Here is a 19,755-nt window from a genome sequence, read left to right as displayed (position 1 = left end):
AGACAGAGAATAGAGAGAGAGAGAGAAGAGAGAGACAGAGAATAGAGAGAGACAGAGAATAGAGAGAGACAGAGAATAGAGAGAGACAGAGAATAGAGAGAGACAGAGAATAGAGAGAGACAGAGAATAGAGAGAGACAGAGAATAGAGAGAGACAGAGAATAGAGAGAGACAGAGAATAGAGAGAGAGACAGAGAATAGAGAGAGACAGAGAATAGAGAGAGAGAATAGAGAGAGACAGAGAATAGAGAGAGACAGAGAATAGAGAGAGACAGAGAATAGAGAGAGACAGAGAATAGAGAGAGACAGAGAATAGAGAGAGACAGAGAATAGAGAGAGACAGAGAATAGAGAGAGAGAGAATAGAGAGAGACAGAGAATAGAGAGAGACAGAGAATAGAGAGAGACAGAGAATAGAGAGAGACAGAGAATAGAGAGAGACAGAGAATAGAGAGAGAGAGACAGAGAATAGAGAGAGACAGAGAATAGAGAGAGACAGAGAATAGAGAGAGAGAGACAGAGAATAGAGAGAGACAGAGAATAGAGAGAGACAGAGAATAGAGAGACAGAGAGAGAGACAGAGAATAGAGAGAGACAGAGAATAGAGAGAGACAGAGAATAGAGAGAGAGAGAATAGAGAGAGAGAGAATAGAGAGAGACAGAGAATAGAGAGAGACAGAGAATAGAGAGAGACAGAGAATAGAGAGACAGAGACAGAGAATAGAGAGAGACAGAGAATAGAGAGAGACAGAGAATAGAGAGACAGAGAATAGAGAGAGACAGAGAGAATAGAGAGAGACAGAGAATAGAGAGAGAGAGAATAGAGAGAGAGAGAATAGAGAGAGAGAGACAGAGAATAGAGAGAGACAGAGAATAGAGAGAGACAGACAGAGAGAGACAGAGAATAGAGAGAGACAGAGAGACAGGGAATAGAGAGAGACAGAGAATAGAGAGAGAGAGAGAATAGAGAGACAGAGAATAGAGAGAGAGAGAGAGAATAGAGAGACAGAGAATAGAGAGAGAGAGAATAGAGAGAGACAGAGAATAGAGAGACAGAGAATAGAGAGAGACAGAGAATAGAGAGAGACAGAGAATAGAGAGAGACAGAGAATAGAGAGAGACAGGGAATAGAGAGAGACAGAGAAGAGAGAGAGAGACAGAGAATAGAGAGAGACAGAGAGAGAGAGAATAGAGAGAGAGAATAGAGAGAGACAGAGAATAGAGAGAGAGAGAATAGAGAGAGACAGAGAATAGAGAGAGACAGAGAATGAGAATAGAGAGAGACAGAGAATAGAGAGAGACAGGGAAGAGAGAGAGAACAGAGAATAGAGAGAGAGAGAGAATAGAGAGAGACAGAGAATAGAGAGAGACAGAGAATATAGAGAGACAGGGAATAGAGAGAGAGAGAGAATAGAGAGACAGAGAATAGAGAGAGACAGGGAATAGAGAGACAGAGAATAGAGAGAGACAGAGAATAGAGAGAGAGAGAATAGAGAGAGACAGAGAATAGAGAGAGACAGGGAATAGAGAGAGAAAATTAACAATAATGACAAATGGTTTGATGAAGAATGCAAAAATCTAAGAAAGAAATTGAGAAACCTGTCCAACCAAAAACATAGAGACCCGGAAAACCTGAGTCTACGCCTTCACTATGGTGAATCACTAAAACAATACAGAAATACACTACGGAAAAAGAAGGAACAGCATGTCAGTAATCAGCTCAATGCAATTGAAGAATCCATAGACTCTAACCACTTCTGGGAAAATTGGAAAACACTAAACAAACAACAACACGAAGAATTATCTATCCAAAATGGAGATGTATGGGTAAACCACTTCTCCAATCTTTTTGGTTCTATAACAAAGAACAAAGAGCAAAAACATATACATGATCAAATACAGATCTTAGAATCAACTATTAAAGACTACCAGAACCCACTGGATTCTCCAATTACATTGAATGAGTTACAGGACAAAATAAAAACCCTTCAACCCAAAAAGGCCTGTGGTGTCGATGGTATCCTCAATGAAATGATCAAATATACAGACAACAAATTCCAATTGGCTATACTAAAACTCTTTAACATCATACTTAGCTCTGGCATCTTCCCCAATATTTGGAACCAAGGACTGATCACCCCAATCCACAAAAGTGGAGACAAATTTGACCCCAATAACTACCGTGGAATATGTGTAAACAGTAACCTTGGGAAAATCCTCTGCATTATTATTAACAGCAGACTCGTACATTTCCTCAATGAAATCAATGTACTGAGCAAATGTCAAATTGGCTTTTTACCAAATTACCGTACAACAGACCATGTATTCACCCTGCACACCCTAATTGACAACCAAACATACCAAAACAAAGGCAAAGTCTTCTCATGCTTTGTTGATTTCAAAAAAGCCTTCGACTCAATCTGGCATGAGGGTCTGCTATACAAACTGATGGAAAGTGGTGTTGGGGGTAAAACATACGACATTATAAAATCCATGTACACAAACAACAAGTGTGCGGTTAAAATTGGCAAAAACACACACATTTCTTCACACAGGGTCGTGGGGTTAGACAGGGATGCAGCTTAAGCCCCACCCTCTTCAACATATATATCAACGAATTGGCGCGGGCACTAGAAAAGTCTGCAGCACCCGGCCTCCCCTGCTAGAATCCGAAGTCAAATGTCTGCTGTTTGCTGATGATCTGGTGCTTCTGTCACCAACCAAGGAGGGCCTACAGCAGCACCTAGATCTTATGCACAGATTCTGTCAGACCTGGGCCCTGACAGTAAATCTCAGTAAGACCAAAATAATGGTGTTCCAAAAAGGTCCAGTCACCAGGACCACAAATACAAATTCCATCTAGACACTGTTGCCCTAGAGCACACAAAAAACTATACATACCTTGGCCTAAACATCAGCGCCACAGGTAACTTCCACAAAGCTGTGAACGATCTGAGAGACAAGGCAAGAAGGGCATTCTATGCCATCAAAAGAAACATAAATTTCAACATACCAATCAGGATTTGGCTAAAAATACTTGAATCAGTCATAGAGCCCATTGACCTTTATGGTTGTGAGGTCTGGGGTCCGCTCACCAACCAAGACTTCACAAAATGGGACAAACACCAAATTGAGACTCTGCACGCAGAATTCTGCAAAAATATCCTCCGTGTACAACGTAAAACACCAAATAATGCATGCAGAGCAGAATTAGGCCGATACCCAATAATTATCAAAATCCAGAAAAGAGCCGTTAAATTCTACAACCACCTAAAAGGAAGCGATTCACAAACCTTCCATAACAAAGCCATCACCTACAGAGAGATGAACCTGGAGAAGAGTCCCCTAAGCAAGCTGGTCCTGGGGCTCTGTTCACAAACACAAACACACCCTACAGAGCCCCAGGACAACAGCACAATTAGACCCAACCAAATAATGAGAAAACAAAAAGATAATTACTTAACACATTGGAAAGAATTAACAAAAAAACAGAGCAAACTAGAATGCTATTTGGCCCTACACAGAGAGTACACAGCGGCAGAATACCTGACCACTGTGACTGACCCAAAATTAAGGAAAGCTTTGACTATGTACAGACTCAGTGAGCATAGTCTTGCTATTGAGAAAGGCCGCCGTAGGCAGACATGGCTCTCAAGAGAAGACAGGCTATGTGCTCACTGCCCACAAAATGAGGTGGAAACTGAGCTGCACTTCCTAACCTCCTGCCCAATGTATGACCATATTAGAGAGACATATTTCCCCCAGATTACACAGATCCACAAAGAATTCGAAAACAAATCCAATTTTGAAAAACTCCCATATCTTTTGGGTGAAATTCCACAGTGTGCCATCACAGCAGCAAGATTTGTGACCTGTTGCCACGAGAAAAGGGCAACCAGTGAAGAACAAACACCATTGTAAATACAACCCATATTTATGCTTATTCATTTTATCTTGTGTCATTTAACTATTTGTACATTGTATATATATATAAAATATGACATTTGTAATGTCTTTACTGTTTTTTAAAACTTCTGTATGTGTAATGTTTACTGTTATTTTTTGTTGTTTTTCACTTTATATATTCACTTTGTATGTTGTCTACCTCACTTACTTTGGCAATGTTAACACATGTTTCCCATGCCAATAAAGCCCTTGAATTGAAATTGAATTGAATTGAGAGACAGAGAATAGAGAGAGACAGGGAATAGAGAGAGACAGAGAATAGAGAGATACAGTGAATAGAGAGACAGGAGAGAGAGAAAGAGAGAGAGAGAGAGAGAGAGAGAGAGAGAGAGAGAGAGAGAGAGAGAGAGAGAGAGAGAGAGAGAGAGAGAGAGAGAGAGAGAGAGAGAGAGAGAGAGAGAATGGCTGAATTATTCCCAGTTTTTGTTCAGATGGATGAAGTCCTCTGATCCCCTCCAGTGAATTCTCCCTCTGACGTCCCCTCTCTCTCCTAGAGATTGGGCTGGAGATCCAGTGTATCAGGTAGAATAACAGTAGTAGAAGTAGAAGGTATGAAATCCTTTGTTCTGACACTAGATATGTTTCGATAGGGTGAAGAGGCTCTGACTGAGTCAATTCTGTTTTAGGGAATTCTTTGAGAGTATGAGATGCTAAGCCCAGCACAGTTTGTTCTCTCTCCAGTACCATAGTGAATAGGAGCTGTGGTAGTGTTTCAGTTTTAGTGCTACTTTAGGCTGGCTCTGCAGACTGTTTCTTGCTCCCTGATACTCTACTCTGCTCTGCACTATGCAGGCGGGGAGACACCAGTGAGTCCTGAGTCACAGTGCTTTGAGTAGAGGCTGCCCGGAGCTCTCCCCCTCCCAAGCCTTCTTCTTGCTGCTCACAATGTGTTCTTCATGAATAAAGGAAGAATGGTTAATGAAAAATGGTTATAAATAGATAAAGGAATACACAGCTACATAAAGCAGAAAATGAATGTGATCTAAGTGCCAGCCCCTCGCTCTGCTAAAGGAAAGGGAAGCGGGTGCAGAGGCGCTGTGCGGCCGGTCGGAGATGCGCTGGAGGGATGTTTGCTCAGCGCAGACCTCATTAAAACCGACAGTCCCGTCCCTCCACCAGCCTCAGCAGAAGAAAGGGAAAGAACAGTGAAAGGTCAGGAGGTGGGAAGGAAATGAAATTAGAAAGGACAAAACAGTGTACCATTAGAGCGGTACTCCGCCATATTGATTCAGCTAATTGAAATGGCATCTTGGGAACAGAACCAGATGGGTCCCCCTTGGCCTGAGGTGAGGCGCTGGCTGGCAGGTGCAGGACTGAAGAGGGCTGGCTCCTCTGACAGGAAGAATCCAATATGACACACACTGTCCCCCAGGGTGCAGGCTGACACCCCTCCCGACACCCACCCAGCCTCTACAGCACAGTGCAAGAGACACACACACCGCTATTGGTGGACAGGCTCAACACTCACTCCCTGTATTCACATTCACCATGTGAGGGACTTTATTTGTTTCTTTGTTTGTTGGGGGACTTTGTGTTTGCTCTGTTTTGCTTCCAGTGCCAGAAGCACCACTGGAACCCACCATAAGGCCTTTTGCTTTTGGGACCCAGTAGCGGTTACATTCTGGCTGTTGAGATACACACACACACACACACACACACACACACACACACACACACACACACACACACACACACACACACACACACACACACACACACACACACACACACACACACACACACACACACACACACACACACACACACACACACACACACACACACACACACACACACACACACACACACACACACACACACACACAAATAAATCAAAGGACACACACTCACACACACAAAGTCCTGTAGTTTCCATTTCCATTTCTTTCCGATTTATACCGTGCAAGAAAATATTGAAATCAAAATACAAATCAAAGGAGGCATTTGTTTTGACCCTGTCAAGATGACACATTATATGAAAGATACAAGTCATGATAATGGAGTCCTTTTCTCTCTCTGTGTCTTTGCTTTTCTGATCTGACTAATCACATCCTGACTTCCCCCTGGCTGTGTCCTTCTGACCTTTCCTGGGTGCAACCGCAGTAGCAGTTCCTGGGTATCTCTCTCTCTCAGCGCAGCGTGCACTGGCTGGAAATAAATGGGAACTGGGCCTCTTGACAATGTCTGAGGCTTTCTGTGTCTATCTCTCTGCCTGTCTGGCAGCCTCCTTCTCCTCTCCTCTCCTCTCCTCTCCTCTCCTCTCCTCTCCTCTCCCTCCTCTCCTCTCCTCTCCTCTCTCTCCTCTCCCTGGACGTCATATGAAGAACTGACTCTGGTCTCTGTCTCTCAAATGATTTAATTGGATCCAAACTCAGAAGCACAGACATCAATACAGCACTATATCTGCCATAAGGCACTGTCATTAGTCAATACTTCTCCCTGTGCACGCCAAAGGCTCCAGTCAGACCTCATTATGGAGTATCGTATTCAGTTGAGCGGCAGGAGGGGGACTGGGACTACTCTGGGACCACACTAAGGACCACAGTTCACTTCAATGTACACTGAGTATACCAAACATTAGGAATGACTTCCTAATGTTGAGTTGCACCCCCTTTGCACTCAGAACAGCCTCAATTCATCGGGGCGTGGACTCTGCAAGGTGTATAAAGCGTTCCACAGGGATGCTGGCCCATGTTGACTCCAATGCTTCCCACAGTTGTGTCAAGTTGGCTGGATGTCCTTTGGGTGGTGGACCATTCTTGATACACACAGGAAACTGTTGTGTAAAAAAAACAGCAGTGTTGCAGTTTGTGACACAAACCGTTACGCCTGACACCTACTGCCCTTTTTAAAGGCACTTCAATATTTAGTTTTTCCCATTCAACCTCTGAATGACACACATACACAATCCATGTCTCAATTCTCTCAAGACTTTAAAATACTGTTTTAACCTGTCTCCTCCCCTTAATCCACACTGGTTGAAGTGGATTTAACAAGTGACATCAATAAGGGATCATAGGTTTCACCTGGATTCACCTGGTCAGTCTAACTTATGGAAAGAGCAGGTGTTCTTAATGTTTTGTATACTCAGTGTGTACACTAGTAGTCTAAAGTTCACTAAACCCACAGATCACCCACTATTCCCACTGTCTCTACACAGCTCAGATTGAAGTCATTTAAAACATGCACTGAGTCAGCTCAGACCTTGTGTGGTGTGTGTCTGGTGTTGTGTAGTGTGTGTCTGGTGTTGTGTGGTGTGTGTCTGGTGGTGTGTGTCTGGTGTTGTGTGGTATGTGGCTGGTGTTGTGTAGTGTGTGTCTGGTGTTGTGTGGTGTGTGTCTGGTGGTGTGTGTCTGGTGTTGTGTGGTGTGTGTCTGGTGTTGTGTAGTGTGTGTCTGGTGTTGTGTGGTGTGTGTCTGGTGGTGTGTGTCTGGTGTTGTGTGGTATGTGGCTGGTGTTGTGTGGTATGTGCATAGTCATTGAAGTATGTGTATCACTGAGAGTCGTGTGTGTCTGTCCATTGCTGAGATGAGTGTTGTCTTTACTGAGTGTGGTGTGTGTCTGTCCATTGCTGAGATGAGTGTTGTCTTGACTGATTGCAGTGTGGGTATCCCCAGGGGGCGTCCTCCAGCCTGGTGGTGAAGTTTGCCGACACGGACAAGGAGCGGACCCTGCGTAGGATGCATCAGATGGCGGGCCAGCTCGGCATCTTCAGCCCCATGACCATCCAGTTTGGGGCCTATGGCGCCTACTCTCACGCTGTAAGTCTCGGCTCCACGGGGGAGGAGACGGTGAGCTTTTACACTCTGCGCATGCGAGTCACGGCTCCTCCTGATAGCTTGCCATACACACTCTGTCTACCTACGTTCACACCTGACGTTAACATCTCCTCAAGTTTGGAAACTGTAGAGTTTGCACTCACACTGTAACTAACAGCTCGCCCTGCCAGGTGAGAATCACCCACTCACACACAGTAAAGCAGGCTGACTGTCTGACTGTCTGCTCTCTAGCTTCATCTGATTATATTGCGTTATCTGTTGTTTGTAATGAGCAGCAGCCCTGTAAAGCAGCAGTGTTGTTAAGTAGCAGGGCTCCGGGGCAACAGAGACCTGTCTATTCAACAACATGGCCAAGCAAACATTGATGTGAAAGTAAACATGCCCCTCGTCCTGCGGCGATTTCACCCTGCCTCTCTCTCTCCCCGTCTCCCTTTCCCCCCTCTCACGGTCTCCCCCCCTCTCTCTCCTGCTGCCTCCCTCTCCGTCCTCTTTCCCTCGCCCCCCTTCCTCTCTCTCTCTTCAATGCCACAGCAGATGATGCAACAGCAAGCAGCGTTAATGGCGGCGACCCAGAACTCGTATCTGAACCCCATGGCAGCCATCGCTGCGGCACAAATGCAGCAAATGGCAGCTTTCAACGTCAACGGTCTGGTGGCTGCCCCAATGACACCCTCCTCAGGTACAAATACATATACTGACTGGACTCCCGTCCTTCCCCAACCCTCCCTCCTACGTGCCTGTAATACTTCACTATATTCATTAGTGAGCCGTGTACAAGCCGTGCTAATGTCATGTATTCTGCCCTGGCTGTTAGTACAGTTCTTTACACATTATCAGGTTTCTTTTCATGTCTGTCTCTTTTAAAAGGGACAGAAAAACAGTCTGCCTTTTGGTAGTGGAGAAGTCTAGAGAACAAAATAGTGTGCCCTTTTGGTAGTGGAGAAGTCTAGAGAACAAAATAGTGTGCCCTTTTGGTAGTGGAGAAGTCTAGAGAACAAAATAGTGTGCCCTTTTGGTAGTGGAGAAGTCTAGAGAACAAAATAGTGTGCCCTTTTGGTAGTGGAGAAGTCTAGAGAACAAAATAGTGTGCCCTTTTGGTAGTGGAGAAGTCTAGAGAACAAAATAGTGTGCCCTTTTGGTAGTGGTGAAGTCTAGAGAACAAAATAGTGTGCCCTTTTGGTAGTGGAGAAGTCTAGAGAACAAAATAGTGTGCCCTTTTGGTAGTGGAGAAGTCTAGAGAACAAAATAGTGTGCCCTTTTGGTAGTGGAGAAGTCTAGAGAACAAAATAGTGTGCCCAAAATAGTGTTTTGGTAGTGGAGAAGTCTAGAGAACAAAATAGTGTGCCCTTTTGGTAGTGGAGAAGTCTAGAGAACAAAATAGTGTGCCCTTTTGGTAGTGGAGAAGTCTAGAGAACAAAATAGTGTGCCCTTTTGGTAGTGGAGAAGTCTAGAGAACAAAATAGTGTGCCCTTTTGGTAGTGGTGAAGTCTAGAGAACAAAATAGTGTGCCCTTTTGGTAGTGGTGAAGTTGGAGATGGCATTGCCAGAGTGACAGAGGGCCCTAAAGTAAGATAGAGAAGACATGTCGTGAGTGAGGCATGATGGGTTATGATGTATGACATCCCCCGGCCCTCATTGGCCGCCACAGTGTACAGCCTCTCTCTTTTTCCCTCTCTCTCTCTTTCCCAGTCTCTCTCCCTCAATTCAATTTCCATTTCCATTTCATTATTGGTATGGGAAACATATGTTTACGTTGGCAAAGCAAGGGAAATAGATAATAAACAAAAGTCAAATAAACAATAAAAATGACACTCACAGAAGTTCCAAAAGAATGAAGACATTTCAAATGTCATATTATGTCTATATACAGTGTTGTAATGATGTGCAAATAGTTCAAGTACAAAAGGGAAAATAAATCAACATAAATATGGGTTGTATTTACAATGGAGTTGGTTTTTCACTGGTTGCTCTTTTCTTGTGGCAACAGGTCACAAATCATGCTGCTGTAATTGCACACTGTGGTATTTTACACAATAGATATGGGAGTTTATCAAAATTGGGTTTGTTTTCGAATTCTTTGTGTATCTGTGTAATCTGAGGGAAATATGTGTCTCTAATATGGTCATACATTTGACAGGAGGTTAGGAAGTGCAGCTCAGTTTCCACCTAATTTTGTGGGCAGTGTGCACATAACCTGTCTTCTCTTGAGAGCCAGGTCTTCCTTCAGTGGCCTTTCTCAATAGCAAGGCTATGCTCACTGAGTCTGTACATAGTCAAATCTTTCCTTAGTTTTGGTCAGGTATTCTGCCTTTGTGTACTCTCTGTTAAGGGCCAAATAGCAGTTTTTTTGTCAATTCTTTCCAATGTGTCAAGTAATTATATTTTAGATTTCTCATGATTTGGTTGGGTTTAATTGTGTTGCTGTTGCTGTCCTGGGGCTCTGTGGGGTATTTTTGTGTTTGTGAACAGAGCCCCAGGACCAGCTTGCTTAGGGGACTCTTCTCCAGGTTCATCTCTCTGTAGGTGATGACTTTGTTATGGAAGGATTGGGACTCACTTCCTTTTAGGTGGTTGTAGAATTTAACGGCTCTTTTTTTGGATTTGGATCATTAGCGGGTATCGGCCAATTCTGCTCTGCAGGCATTATTTGGTGTTTGTCCCATTTTGGGAATTCTTGGTTGGTGAGTGGACCACAGACCTCACAACCATGAAGGGCAATGGGTTCTATAACTGCTTCTTATTTGTAGGTCAGATTTTTTTTGTTCCTTTTGAATGAATAGAAGGCCCTTCTTGCATTGTCTCTCAGATCATTCATAGCTTTGTGGAAGTTACCTTAGGCCGAGGTATGTATCGTTTTTGTGTACCCCAGGGCTACGGTATCTAGATGGAATTTCTATTCATTGTCCTGGCAACTGGACATTTTTTGCAGCACCATTATTTTTGTCTTACTGGGATTTACTGTCAGGTCTGACAGAATCTGTGCAGAAGATCTAGGTGCTGCTGTAGAACCTTGGTGGTTGGGGATAGAAGCACCAGATCATCAGCAAATAGTAGACATTTGACTTCAGATTCTAGTAGGGTGAGGCCGGGTGCTGCAAACTGTTCAAATTCCCATTGCCAATTTGTTGATACAGTATATATGTTGAAGAGGGTGGGGCTTTAGCTGCATCCCTATCTCACTCCCCGACCCTGTGGAAGGAAATGTTTGTGTTTTTTGGCCAATTTTAACCGCACACTTGTTGTTTGTGTACATTAATTTTATAATGTTGTATGTTTTTCCCCCAACACCACTTTCCATCAATTTGTATAGCAAACCTTCATGCCAAATTAAGTCAAAGGGTTTTTCGAAATCAACAAAGCATGAGAAGACTTCGCCTTTGTTTTGCTTTGTTTGTTTGTCAATTAGGATGTGCAGGGTGAATACGTGGTCTGTCGTACGGTATTTTGGTAAAATGCCAATTTGACATTTGCTCAGCGCATTGTTTTCACTGAGGAAATGTACGAGTCTGCTATTAATGATAATGCAGAGGATTTCCCCAAGGTTGCTGTTGACTCATATCCCACAGTAGTTATTGCGGTCAAATTTGTCTACACTTTTGTGGATTGGGGTGATCAGTCCTTGATTCCAAATAGTGGGTAAGATGCCAGCGCTGAGGATGATGTTAAATAGTTTTAGTACAGCCAATTGGAATTTGTGGTCTGTATATTTTATCATTTAATTTGGGTTGGGGGGGTTGTATTTTTTCCTGTAGTTCATTCAGTGTAATTGGATAATCCAGTGGGTTCTGGTAGTATTTAATAGTTTATTCTAAGGTTTGTATTTGATCATGTATATGTTTTTGCTGTTTGTTCTTTGTTATAGAGACCAAAAGATTGGGGAGGTGGTTTATCCACACATCTCCGTTTTGGATAGATAACTCTTTGTGTTGTTTCCAATTTTCCTGGAAGTGGTTAGACTTTATGGATTCTTCAATTACATTGAGTTGATTTCTGTTCCTTCTTTATCCATAGTGTATTTCTGTATTGTTTTAGTGATTCACCATAGTGAAGGAGACTCTATGTTTTTGATTGGACAGGTTTCTCAATTTCTTTCTTAGGTTTTTGCATTCTTCATCATATCATTGTCATTGCTGTTCATTTTCTTTGGTTGTCTGCTTGAATTTTTTAGATTTGATAGGGAAGCTAAGGGGTCAAATATACTGTTTAGGTTTTTTACTGCCCAGTTTACACCTTCACTATTACAGTGAAACATTTTGTCCTGGAAATTGTCTAGAAGGGATTGAATTTGTTGTTGCCTAATTGATTTTTTTGTAGATTTCCACACTACTTTCCTTCCATCTATAGCATTTCTTAATATTATTCAGTTCCTTTGGCTTTGATGCCTCATGATTGAACATAGCTCTGTTCAAGTAGTGTGATTTGGCTGGGATCTGATAGGGGTGTCCGTGGGACTGACTGTGAAAGCTCAAAGAGATTTTGGGTTGAGGTCAGTGATAAAGTAGTCTACAGTACAACTGCCAAGAGATGACCTATACGTGTACCTACCGTAGGAGTCCCCTCAAAGCCTACCGTTGACTATGTACATGCCCAGCGTCCGACAGAGCTGCAGAACTTTTTGTTGGTTATGTTGGTTATGTCGTCGTAGTTGTGTCTAAATACTGTCACCTCCAGGTAGGTGTTTGCCCCCCCTGTGTGCTGAGAGTGTCAGATTCTTGTCCAGTTTTGACATTTAGGTCGCCACAAACTACTACATGTACCTGGGCCTGGAAATGATTGATTTCCCCCTCTAGGATGGAGAAGCTGTCATCGTTAAAGTATGTGGATTCTATTGGGGGGATATAGGTAGCACACACAAGGAAATGTTTCTCTGTTGAGAGCATTTCCTTATTAATTTCTGTAAAATGTTCCTGCTTTGACTAATTTAATAGAGTGGGTTAGGTCTATCTCTCTCCTTCTCTCTCTCTCTCCCTCCCTCTCTCTCTATCATGGGCCACTGTTTGTGTGTTTCCGGGAACACGGCCAATCTGATGACTTTGGATGCAAAGTCCTTGACTACACAATATACGAGCAAAGATTTGTGGGAGATAATCCTGGACCTGAGTTTGACCTGTCTTCCTGGCCCTTGTTGTGAAGAGTTTTGATGGCTCGACACTAAGTAGGCAGACTGGCCCAAGACAGGAGCTCCACGCGTCTCTCGAATGAATTAAATAAAGTGGCTCAGTCACCTCTGCATCCATCCGCCATCTGTAATCCATAAAGCCTACATACACCCAGGTAATGCCTTTCAAATGTAATCCTACATTACTTAAATGCCCTTCACCGGGATTAGGGAGAAGAGTAATACTCTATCTGGCACAAGACGAGAGAGCATGGGTGACAAACCTGAAATGTGACCAGGGGGAGAGGCTGAGGCCACAAACAGACAGAGGCCCCAGCCCCAGTGTCCAATTAGACACTGGTCAGAGAGAGGCTGCATACTGTGGAGTGTGAACCATGTCCACCATGGCCTGTGGTCCCAGTAATGAAACAGGGTTTCTCTATCTACAGGCACCAGCACGCCACCGGGTATCAATGCCACAGCTTTGCCCAGCCTAGCAGCGCCCATGGGGGTCAACGGGTTCGCATCCCTCCCGCCCCAGACCAACGGTCAGCCTAACAATGAGCCAATATACACTAATGGGATCCACCCCTACCCAGGTGAGACAGCCAATGGGATTCACCTCTACTCAGGTGAGCCAATTTAACAGCAGTTTCATTCATTTGACATGTAACCTTTTCTTAACTAGGATAAAACCATTATATAGCATATTGTTGTAGAGGGAGACCTGGCAAGATAGTCTTAGGTGACTGCCATACTGCAATCAGAATAGGAGTGTGACAGTGGTTCTGAGAGTCAGTGCATCAAGGGGACTCCTACATCAGTGCATTATGGTTAATATGATGAGCCTCAAGACGCTCTTTCTCAGCTTCTTAATGCTGTATGCTCCTGATGATTCCTGAACACATCATCATGCACTTGACTCCTTGATGCATTATGTAAGGTAGTTGCAGTGATAATGAACCACAAAGCAGTTTGTTTGGCATGTTGTTAATATTTGATGCAAACATCTGGGGGGCGAACAGGAATTTTGAAGAACTGTGAAATATGACAACTCGAATCTTTGTATGACTCCATCCTCTCTCTCTCTCTCCCGCTCTCCCTCTCTTTCTCTCTCTCCATCTCTATTTTCTTTCTTTTTCTTTCCCTCTCTCGCTTTATCTCCCTCTCTCTCTCTCTCTCTCTCTCTCTCTCTCTCTCTCTCTCTCTCTCTCTCTCTCTCTCTCTCTCTCTCTCTCTCTCTCTCGCTCTCTCTCTGCAGCACAGAGTCCTACAGTGACTGACCCTCTCCAGCAGGCTTACGCCGGTGTGCAGCACTATGCAGGTGACCTGCCTCTCCTCACTCCTCCCCTCTCTCTTCCATCTCTTTCTCTATCGCTCTCACGCTCTCCCTCTCTCCCTCTCTGTCACTCTAGCAGACACTGTGGCTGCTACAGATAGCCCAGAGGACTGGATCATTTTCTCCAGGATTAGGAAACTTTACATTAGGATTTGAACGGATTTCCATTGGACTTGATTATAGACCCACCCAAAAATCTTAATTCCAAAAGTACACGGAGAACTGTGTTCCAGACACCCCTCTACATGATCGTGATATAGATGGACAGACACTAAGACCTCTCCTCTTTAACCATGTATCAGGATAGGGATAGACTCTCCTTCCTGTATTGTATGTGTCCCTGTTTAGACAATGCATTCCCTTTGTGTAGTGATCCACAATGAAAATGAGCTCGGGCTCCAAGCCGTAATGCAATTTATTTATTCAGTGTCTGTAGGACGTGAACAATAGAATAATGATTTAAGTTGTCGCAAATGGAGATGTAACATCCCACTCTGGCTCTTCTCCTTCTCTTTGCAACAGCAGCCTACCCTGCCGCCTATGCACCAATCAGTCAAGCGTTCCCCCAGCAACCCACCATCATCCCCCAGCAACAGAGAGAAGGTAAGAGCTAGCGGGCGCGCCCACCCAAGATAAAAGGTGATAATTACCATGTTCCATTCTAATGTACGGCTGCGTTGAATTAGCCAGGGAGAGGAAACACTGGGCTGGAAAATGGGACAAAAAGAGAGCTTCATTTAAAGGAGTTTAACATTAGCAGCCAGCAAGATGGAAAAGTTACTCTGTCATTATTCAAAAACTGCACTAATTCAAACTCGCAGTGTTCGACTGGTTAATCAGTCCATTACAATGTGTTTAAGTGGTTATGAATATTCATTAGATTAATTAGCTGCATGCATAATCATTTATTAACATTCCTAGTTTAGTGTTAGTACCACAGCATTAGATGTAATAAAGCATAGGATATGCTGTAATGGTAAATCACTCTTCCTGAGACTGTTTGCCAGATATAATTATTCATTTATGTTATTGTACAGTATATGATGGTTATAAATATGATTATTAGTCAACGTGGAAAATCTGAAATGACTCTAAGTGTTCTAACATCGCATAAGGGGAATAATTTTATTGCAGTGTGTTTTGCTAAGCTTTGTGGTCTACCTGCCCCCATCCTTGAGTTAAATGAAGCTTGCATTAGGGTTATGTGACTGCTATACTTTGTGTCTGCTGTGTACATTAAGCCACAGAGCTGCTCCTCCTCCAGACAGTGTGTCAGCTCCACTGGCCTGTCTCTGACTGAGATCTGGATCCTTCCCTCTCTGGCCTGGCTGTTGGCTGGTCTCCCAGTCTGCAGCCTCCAAGAGACTGCAGCCGCAGCAGCCCCCATTTCATGAGACACACCTAAACTAACAAACAGGCAGAATAAAGTCATAAGCTCAGACTGTAAAACCACAGCTCTCTATCATACTGTGTGTGTCCTCTATCTGGGCCAGGGAGAGTCAGTCAGCAGCAGCCTCTTATCAGCCTTCTCACCAGCCACAGACCCATCTCGTCATGCTATCATCCCCGAGCAATGAGACAGGGAACAATCCATGCAGCCACTAGCACAGCCTACCAAGCAGCAAACATCTCTCTCTCTCTCTCTCTCTCTCTCTCTCTCTCTCTCTCTCTCTCTCTCTCTCTCTCTCTCTCTCTCTCTCTCTCTCTCTCTCTCTCTCTCTCTCTCTCTCTCTCTCTCTCTCTAGTCTATTCCTCTCCTCATCAGAAGGCCATGTACTGTATGTGGCACCTGGGTTTGTGTGGAGACTGAAGCGAGATTGGACAGGACAGTCAGCTAGTAATTGGGGCAGACACTGGGCTTATGTCATCATGCATGCTCTGCCTGTCCTCTCCTTCTATTTCCCCATGTAACCTCTATAGTTTGTTGTTGTTATTTCCCACCAGGGCCGGAAGGCTGCAACCTGTTTATTTACCATCTGCCCCAGGAGTTTGGAGACGCAGAATTAATGCAAATGTTCCTGCCTTTCGGCAACGTCATCTCCGCCAAAGTCTTCGTGGACCGGGCGACCAATCAAAGCAAGTGTTTTGGTGAGTCAGTGAGTCAAATCTGTCATCTCTGCTGAGAGAGAAAAAAATAATCGGATGAGAAGTCGACTGTGATGTTCGGCAATCTTCTCATGTCCCACTTTGGATTCTGCATTGAGTTGTGTTTTTATTTATTCCCTGTGTCTATCCTAATCAAGTTGCAATTAACATTTTAAAAGTGGCGTTACATGCGAGTGAGCAGGGAGGAGAAGAGAGGGGGATGCATGCTTCGCTCCTTAAGTTCAACTCATCAGCAAATGCTTATGAGATCCTGGGAGCGAGTGAGAGGGGGATGGAGTGGAGGAGGGGCGATATGTTTCTAACTACCCCCAGCTTAAGCCCACAGCTCCCCAAGTTCAAGTACATGCCTATTACCATGTAGCTAGACATGCAGTATAGGGCAATATAGTCCTTCTGGCTATTAGAGTTTCACCTTCAACAAACATACTATAAAACTATGGTTCCCCAGCCTCCATAGATAGCCCCTAGAGACCCAGCCTCCAAGCCTCCTTTCCAACACCTTCCTCCCACACAGCCTGTAGGGATGAGTCTGGGTGGCGGTGGAGGATGTTCAGGTGGACTGTGTGATCTCCAGGAGATAATAATAGACCTGTTAGAGCCCTAGACAGTAGCACCCACGAGATGAGGAGCTGGACTGCAGAAACGGACCACTGGCCTCCTATATGGGTTGTCTAGGATGAGAATAGCATGTCTATCATTACTCTATGAGGAAGGACAAAGAGGCTGTGACCTCACACATCTCACCATTATTTTCCCATGCAGCTATTAATTAAGATCTTGGCTGAAAAACAATCATTTAACCTCTCATTTTTTCTCCTTCCTTTTTATAGTCTGAGCCCCGGGGCTCTTGTGAGAGACATTAACAAATTAGACAGAAGATGCTATGCATTATGTGAACTAAATCATTACTCTCCTGCAGCAACAGGGGAAGCAATTTGATCCCTCTTCAGTTCAAAATGGGAGATTGAATTCTTCCTATGCACATTAGATGCAACACACACATACACACAATACATGTACACACACATATACACGCATAATACGTGTGGGTGTGTATATGAGTGTGTGCGCACACGCCTTATAATTCTCAGTGATTCACAATAGGCAATGTGCCAATGTCTTCATTATGGAATCCAAGGTAGTCATTGACTTACTGAGATGAGGCAAAGTCACAGTTTAAAAAAGTACATTGGCAAAGTGAAAAAGAATGTTTCAACCTTCCAAAACCATTAATACTGTTTCCATGGCAATTGAGGATACCTTGACATCCACTCTAGCAATTGTTAGTTGTTGGTGTTAATTATCAGCTTCAGAATATCAGATGTGCAGCTGAAGAAGATGGTGGATCCGTCACTGAACTCCGAAGGATGTTGAGTTTCTGGCTGTTTCAAGGTCTTAGTCTGGGGTCTGTTGGGATTCACTGTTATTTTAATCCTCCATGTTTGTTACTCAATATTGACATTTAAGGATGATCAAAGCTCACCTCTCTAAGTGGAAGCAAAATGTGACTTTAAAAGGTCCTCTGAAAACACTGTGTACACACTCGCTTACTAACACCTACCATTGAAATAGATGATCCTCTGTTTTTAGAAGAACAGCAAGCAGCACTCTATTGCTTTGGTTGGCTTAAAGCGGGAGCAGTCCCCTTCACAACGTCCGTCAGCATCTAGCTGTGCAGTTCCCTACAGCTTAGACACTAAGTCACCGCACCAGGAGTCATGCAGAGCTGTAGAATGATAAGACTGTAGTCTTTGTCAGTACTCCACTCTCACCTGCAAATCAAACCTTGTCCGTAATACCCGACAATGATTTTATAGAGGAGTGAACATCGTTTTCTCAACTGAAGAGCTGCGAGGGAACCATGAATGGATGATTCATACATGATAGTATTCAATCTCCTCTCACAAAGGCTGTTTAGGGTGTTTTACATTGTGCTGTGCACTGAATGTGTCCCATTCAAGTGCTGCTTGTCCTTCTAAAGCGTACAGTGCTGTATAAAACATCATAATAAACCTGGCAGCTGACTGATTTACATGGTGTAAAGGGGGCCAGGATTTACCACGCTTATAGTCTGCTCCTTTCTTTGTCCTCTCTTTCTTCACCCTCTTCTTCTTCCCCTTTTCCCTCTCCCTGACAATCACCTTTTGGGGTTGGGATGTAAATGCAAGGTTGAGATTGATGAGAGCGGGATGTGAGGGGGATCGCTGCTGTCTAGCAGGCCATTCCCTGCTCAGTTTGTTTAAAGGGTTTGTAAAAGCAGGAGCCTTATCTCTCCCCACCTGACAAAAGCCTGCCCTCTCCCCCCAAATTAAATTGGACCCATAGCGACGTGATCAAATCAACTGGCAAGCGGAAAAATCCGTCCGTCAATCACGGAGGTGTCTGATAAGAGCAGGCAGGAGTCCCAGTGTGGAAAGCTCCGGGCTCATTCCGCCCCAACACCCAGGTGATAACTCAGAGCACATGCAGGGCAGGGGAGAGGAGAGGCTGGCACCTCTATTCACAGGCAGAGGAGATGAGATGAGATGAGAGGAGAGGAGAGGAGAGGAGAGGAGAGGAGAGGAGAGGAGAGGAGAGGAGAGGAGAGGAGAGGAGAGGAGAGGGAGAGGAGAGGAGAGGAGAGGAGAGGAGAGGAGAGGGAGGAGAGGAGAGGAGAGGAGAGGCTGACACCTTTACTCAGAGGCAGGGGAGAGGAGAGGAGAGGCAGGCACCTCTACTCACAGGCAGAGGAGAGGAGAGGAGAGGAGAGGAGAGGAGAGGGAGAGGAGAGGAGAGGAGGAGAGGAGAGGAGGAGAGGAGAGGGAGAGGAGAGGAGAGGAGAGGAGAGGAGAGGAGAGGAGAGGAGAGAGGAGAGAGGAGGAGAGGAGAGGAGAGGAAGGCACCTCTACTCACAGCACAGGCAGGGGAGAGGAGAGGAGAGGGAGAGGAGAGGAGAGGAGAGGAGAGGAGAGGAGAGGAGAGGGAGAGGAGAGGAGAGGAGAGGAGAGAGGAGAGGGAGGAGGAGAGGAGAGGAGAGGAGAGGAGAGGAGAGGAGAGGAGAGGAGAGGGAGAGGAGAGGAGAGGAGAGGAGAGGAGAGGAGAGGAGAGGAGAGGAGAGGAGAGGAGAGGAAGGCACCTCTACTCACAGGCAGGGAAGAGGAGAGGAGAGGCAGGCACCTCTACTCACTGGCAGGGGAGGGGAGAGGCAGGCACCTCTACTCACAGACAGGGGAAAGACACCTCTACTCACAGGCAGGGGAGAGACACCTCTAATCGCAGAGGAGAGGAGAGGAGTGGAGAGGAGAGGAGAGGAGAGGAGGCTGACACCTCTACTCACAGGCAGGGGAGAGGAGAGGAGAGGCAGGCACCTCTACTCACAGGCAGAGGAGGAGAGGAGAGGAGAGGAAAGGAGAGAGAGAGGAGAGGAGAGGGAGAGGAGAGGAGAGGGAGAGGAGAGGAGAGGGAGAGGGAGAGAGGAGAGGAGAGGAGA

At 44.8% G+C, this 19,755-nt stretch overlaps 1 protein-coding gene across 18 annotated transcripts in view; it reads left to right on the top strand.

The window, feature by feature from the left end:
• LOC124035774 (CUGBP Elav-like family member 4) overlaps positions 1 to 19,755 on the top strand; it is a 214,360-nt gene that overhangs the window by 175,608 nt on the left and 18,997 nt on the right. For 2 of the 18 annotated variants that reach the window (XM_046349467.1, XM_046349466.1), the window contains exons 6-11: positions 7,582 to 7,725; positions 8,275 to 8,422; positions 13,291 to 13,440; positions 14,103 to 14,165; positions 14,703 to 14,783; positions 16,125 to 16,268. In XM_046349467.1, the coding sequence (XP_046205423.1) occupies positions 7,582 to 7,725; positions 8,275 to 8,422; positions 13,291 to 13,440; positions 14,103 to 14,165; positions 14,703 to 14,783; positions 16,125 to 16,268 (730 nt within the window). Of the gene's footprint in view, positions 1 to 7,566; positions 7,756 to 8,274; positions 8,423 to 13,290; positions 13,474 to 14,102; positions 14,166 to 14,702; positions 14,784 to 16,100; positions 16,269 to 19,755 lie in introns of all 18 variants that reach the window. The other 16 variants (XM_046349465.1, XM_046349464.1, XM_046349455.1 and 13 more) reach the window with 13 other exon arrangements.

The sequence above is a fragment of the Oncorhynchus gorbuscha genome, linkage group LG05, assembly GCF_021184085.1.
Source record: "Oncorhynchus gorbuscha isolate QuinsamMale2020 ecotype Even-year linkage group LG05, OgorEven_v1.0, whole genome shotgun sequence".
Lineage (NCBI taxonomy): Eukaryota > Metazoa > Chordata > Actinopteri > Salmoniformes > Salmonidae > Oncorhynchus > Oncorhynchus gorbuscha.
The sequence above is the reverse complement of the archived record's forward strand: the minus strand, read 5'-3'. Positions and strand labels throughout refer to the sequence as shown.